Source organism: Pseudocercospora fijiensis, assembly GCF_000340215.1.
Source record: "Pseudocercospora fijiensis CIRAD86 unplaced genomic scaffold MYCFIscaffold_1, whole genome shotgun sequence".
Lineage (NCBI taxonomy): Eukaryota > Fungi > Ascomycota > Dothideomycetes > Mycosphaerellales > Mycosphaerellaceae > Pseudocercospora > Pseudocercospora fijiensis.
This window is the reverse complement of record NW_006921532.1, coordinates 6,021,575-6,026,071: the sequence shown is the minus strand read 5'-3', so window position 1 is coordinate 6,026,071 and position 4,497 is coordinate 6,021,575. Positions and strand designations below refer to the sequence as shown.

General features: G+C 51.6%; 2 protein-coding genes across 2 annotated transcripts; both read right to left on the bottom strand.

Annotated features, from left to right (window-relative positions):
* MYCFIDRAFT_149198 (uncharacterized protein) lies at nucleotides 1-1,663 on the bottom strand. The gene is made up of 2 exons (XM_007923367.1): nucleotides 1,392-1,663; nucleotides 1-1,342 (listed from the first exon to the last, which is right to left on the bottom strand). The coding sequence occupies exons 1-2, from the start codon at nucleotides 1,461-1,463 to the stop codon at nucleotides 203-205; spliced, it is 1,212 nt and encodes a 403-aa protein (XP_007921558.1). The 5' UTR covers nucleotides 1,464-1,663; the 3' UTR covers nucleotides 1-202.
* A 258-nt stretch (nucleotides 1,664-1,921) lies between these two features.
* Nucleotides 1,922-2,719, bottom strand: MYCFIDRAFT_201592 (uncharacterized protein). Its single transcript, XM_007923366.1, has 2 exons — nucleotides 2,513-2,719; nucleotides 1,922-2,460 (listed from the first exon to the last, which is right to left on the bottom strand). The coding sequence occupies exons 1-2, from the start codon at nucleotides 2,638-2,640 to the stop codon at nucleotides 1,953-1,955; spliced, it is 636 nt and encodes a 211-aa protein (XP_007921557.1). The 5' UTR covers nucleotides 2,641-2,719; the 3' UTR covers nucleotides 1,922-1,952.
* Nucleotides 2,720-4,497: the final 1,778 nt, after the last annotated feature.

Sequence of the window (4,497 nt, the reverse complement as noted above, 5' to 3'; positions counted from 1 at the left end):
GTAGGAAACATTTCCTTCATTTGGATTTGCTATCTAGTCCTACGCTTACGCACCGCTGTTCAAGGTATGTGCGTGCTATCATGCAATCATTTCCTTCCAACCTCATCTCGTATCGTACAGCATGACTTCGTAGGCTTGATCATTACATCCATGATACTTCTTGTCGCCCCCTTCGAGCTGCTGGGCGCGAGCAAGTGCTCCTCTACCATCCATTTTCAATCTCCTTGCTGAGGGCATTATATGGAGATTTGGCATTCTTTGCCTTTTGCTCGTCAAAGCACCACACTCCCCCGGTCTGGTCCTTCTCCAGGCTGCCATATGGCACTTCCTTAATGAGCTGCTCGAAGATCGGGGAGTCGTTGGCTCTCGTGAAGAAGGTTCGGTCCCAATCACGACCCTCGGCTTGCTCCTTCTTCCGTTGAGCACGTTGGTGCTCCTCGATCTTGGTCTTTTCGACTGACGTGGCGTTCATATCTCCTTTGAGGATGGCGTCTGCCACGGTCTTCCATGCTCGTCGTGACTCGAGAGGGTCTTGGTCTTTGATATCCGCCACGAGAAGCTTGGCTTTCGGCTCCGTCTTCGCGTTGTATTCCTCTACCACTTTCTTGTTGGCATCTTTGATTGTGAACTTGTCGGTCCAGCTGCCTTCTGCAGTGAAGATGACGGCGCTTTTGCTCTTTTCCTTGCCGTGGGGGAAGACCACAGCATTGAGCCGGTTCGGACTTCCTGACACCCAGCCAGCTCCAGAGTAGTCTATCCGTGCTGTGTATCCAGACGATGAGACAATGTAATTGCTCTTGTCGAGCTCTACGTACGGCTTTCCTCCTATAATTCCCTCAATATGTAGAGAGGGTAGCGTAATCAGGTAGGTCTCCTTGAACTTGTCCAAATGGAGTAGCGCGTGACCGACCTGCTTTACGTAGATTGTCCTACCAAAGCTTGCTTTCTGCGCATTGTATCCTTCCAGCCTAACAGCATGCTTTTCGTTGCGAATGCTGTATGCTGTCACCGGCGGGTGGTGCGAGACCTGCTCGCTCACCAGTTGTGTTTCGCCAGACTCATCTTCCCATTTGCCCAAGAACAGTTCTCCAAGGAATGGGTTTAAGGGCTTCTTCTCACTTCCGAGCTTTTCATTTCTGCTGGCGTATTGCTGCTTGAGCGTACTGAGGAACCACTTGAGGACAAGACACATGCGCTTTTGAGGATCCTCTTCAGCTGCTGGCGCTACAAGAAGCTTGGGCATTTCTGCCCAGTATGCCGAGAACTCTGTAAGAGAAGAGGTGGAAAGGATCCAGGCTGGCGCAGTCATGGTGCTAAGATCACCATTGAAAGAGGCCAATTGCTGGGAGGGTTTAGTCGTGATGCAGTTCCAATTACTTGACATTCCATACCTTGATGAAGCCGCTCCATGACCCCTTCTGCGCCGCTGGCACCGCAGCACCCTCCTGCTCTGGTCCAGGCATGCTGTTCGAGGAGGGGTGTTGCGGCTTCGTAGAAATGTTCAGAAGTCGAGGAAGCGGGGCGCTGGAGGGGTGGTAGAAAGCGAATTCATCCAATTGATAGATTGCCCTGAAAGTTAGGTAGAGTCGTTGGTTGGTGCTGCCGGCCAAAAGAACGGGTAAGGCAGTAGAGTGTAGAGGGGCTGCGTTGGTTGGATGTGTTCATGTCCATATGTTTAGGCAGGTCGGGCCAGGGAATCAAGAGGGAGATGGGGAGATGGAGAGCACGTCATGGTGCTGTGCTTGCTGCACAACACGATCTGCCCCTCATCCACCTGCATGTACTGTACATTATGCCACTCGGCCACCTACTACATACATGTACAGTATTATTACTCTCTTCTCAAACCAGGTCATCAAACTTAGTTATCGGGACAAATGCTAGTAGTGTGTCATGAGAAGTGCTCTTTGGAATCCTCAGGCAGCTGTATATCTCTATGTCGGTATTGACCCCTAGCCACCAAAACGAGTATTCGAATATCCCCCATCGACCTCGATATTCGTGCCATTTACATAACTGCTCTCGGCACTGAGCAAGAAGCTGGCCACATTCGCCACTTCCTGCGGCCACGCGAACTTCTGCAATGGCACCGACGAGCTGGCCAGAGCCGGATCATTCTCCTTCAACAGCTCACGAATCTCCACTGGCATAGCCGCGATAGACAGATCAGTGACCGTTCCACCAGGCGATAAAGCATTCACTCGAATGCCGTGCGGACCGTAGAAATACGCGCCATTTCTGGTGATTCCAATGATGGCATGCTTGGTGGCCGTGTACGCCGCATAGCCCAGGCCTGTCAACGACGAGACCGAGGAGACGTTGACGATGGCACCCCGCTGACCAGGAATCTCCTTTGGCGGGGCGGGAGTGAAATGGACACGTCTGGGGCTTTGCTTCATCATCTGAGCGGCTTCGTACTTTTGGCACAGCCAAACTCCTCTCTGGTTGACCTCGTATGTCCTGGAAATATGAATCAGCTGCAAGAAGTGCTGGAACGCATCTCTGCCCTTACCGGTCAAAGATCTCCGACGACACTTTCTGCTCATCGTCCTTCTTCTCCATGCCATCTTGCATGATCCCAGCGGCGTTCACTGCGTAGTCAAGCCTGCCCCATTTCTGCACAGCAATTTTGATCATCATTACGATATCTTCCTCCCGACGCACATCGACATGCTGGTAGTGCGCCTCAATGCTATACTGCTTGCTCACTTCCTCAGCGAGCTGTTTGCCATCGATGGACATATCGGCGATCAGAACATTGATGCCCCGGCTGGCTAACTTTCTAACACATGCCGCTCCAATGCCATTGGCACCTCCAGTGACGATGGCTGACCACGCCTCCGGATCTGCCGTCGTTGCCGAACTGTTCGCCATTCTGCTTGGGCTGATGAGGCAGTTTTCGCCGGGAAGCTTTTCGAGGGCCTTGACCTTTTGAAGGGAGTGAACTGGCTGAAAAGGAACCACTGTCAACTCTACGAGCTTACGAAAGCCTCTTACCTTTATCTAATGCAACGCCGCCAAAAAAAGAAGGTTCTAGGCCAATGTCTAGCTGAGGCTGTACGGAGCGTCTTCGTCCAAGACTCCAAGACTTGTGGTACGCAAGAAGTTGCCAAGAACGCTCCACAGAACTCCGCAACGACGGCAGGGCTGAGTATCGGGATTCGGTTGCGTTCGGAAAACGGGCAAATGCGCAGGTCTTGGCTGTCTCGGGAGCTAGCGATGCAATAACGTCTCCAAATACTGCAGATCATGCCAGAAAGACGCAAGCGAGTCGTTCTCGTCTTCGGAACGATGCGTCTCAGCGATAGACTTGAGCGATTTGGCTAGAGATCCAAGTCGACTGACATATGTCACATCTCGAGTGACTGCATAGTCTGCAGCAAGAAGCAGAGCAGCACTCATGGTGCAGTACATCGTATCCCACGAAACATGTGCGAACGGTGTGAGTGGCTTCAGCGTCAGGAATGTCTGGACCACGATCGCTAGAATAGGTTAGACCTCGCAGTCTGGTCCCACTTCCGCTGTTCATCCGCAGTGGCGTCTGACGCAAGGCATCCGAATCGGCAGAACTCAGCTCGAAGATGGGCGAAGTGCGATTTCGATTCCTTCGAGAGGCAAAGATGATGAGGATGTTGTCCGGTATCGTTGTCGTTCTGAGGTATGATATGCAAGCAGACTTTCATGTACGAATTACGAACGTACTGTGCTGACGTCTTCATCAAACCCCCGAGCCTCGAATTCTCCTCATAATAAATCCCGAGATGAACATGTTTCCTCCTTCGACACGTGGTACAAGGCTCGGTGTAATCGCATCGGACTTTACGATTTCGGCATGGAAGGCAAGCTTTAGGTCGACGATTCCTGCGCTTCTTCGTTGCGGTTTTCGGGAAGGGTGTGGATGATCCATGTTTTGTTTATCAGGTATACTGTATAGTAAACCCAGGCTGATCACAGAATCTAAATCGTATTGAGAGTGACATAGCTCCTGGATGACTATTCTCCCCTCTCTTCGCTGGACCTCGGTGTTAGTGATCTGTATCGAGACGCCGGATTTCGGGCATAGGGCGCAGGCTGGATGACTCAGTCGCTTGGTCATCTCATTCTCACCACATCCCCTCATGCTCCATTTCCACATCAACCCTTCATCCGACTTGACTTGCAATTCCCCGGCCATTCTCGAGACTTCCGCAACTCGTCCGCAAATGGGAGCTTTTTCTTAAACGTTCAGCCTTGCTGCAGGCTTCATAGCCAAGCTTCTTTCGAAGACACCATCCGTCCTGTTCCCAAAGTCCTAGTTCTGCGACTCAATATAACTCCTAAGCCGCTGCAGGTCGTGATGGGACCGAGATCTCCCAAACGAATCCTAGTTCCAAATGGTCCAGGATCAATCATCAAACTGTACCAGTATTTGAACTCTGCAGTCCGTCCTAAAGTTCAAAGCCGCAAGCTGCCCGAACAGCTACTTTAACAGCAACTCAGGTATTCTACCGCTTCCGC

Coding starts and splice junctions, on each gene's coding strand:
- MYCFIDRAFT_149198 (XM_007923367.1), bottom strand. CDS start 1,463: ATGCCTGGACCAGAGCAGGAGGGTGCTGCGGTGCCAGCGGCGCAGAAG. Junction 1,343..1,391: donor CATGGAGCGGCTTCATCAAG/GTATGGAATGTC, acceptor AAACCCTCCCAG/CAATTGGCCTCTTTCAATGG.
- MYCFIDRAFT_201592 (XM_007923366.1), bottom strand. CDS start 2,640: ATGATGATCAAAATTGCTGTGCAGAAATGGGGCAGGCTTGACTACGCA. Junction 2,461..2,512: donor TCGTCGGAGATCTTTGACCG/GTAAGGGCAGAG, acceptor TCATATTTCCAG/GACATACGAGGTCAACCAGA.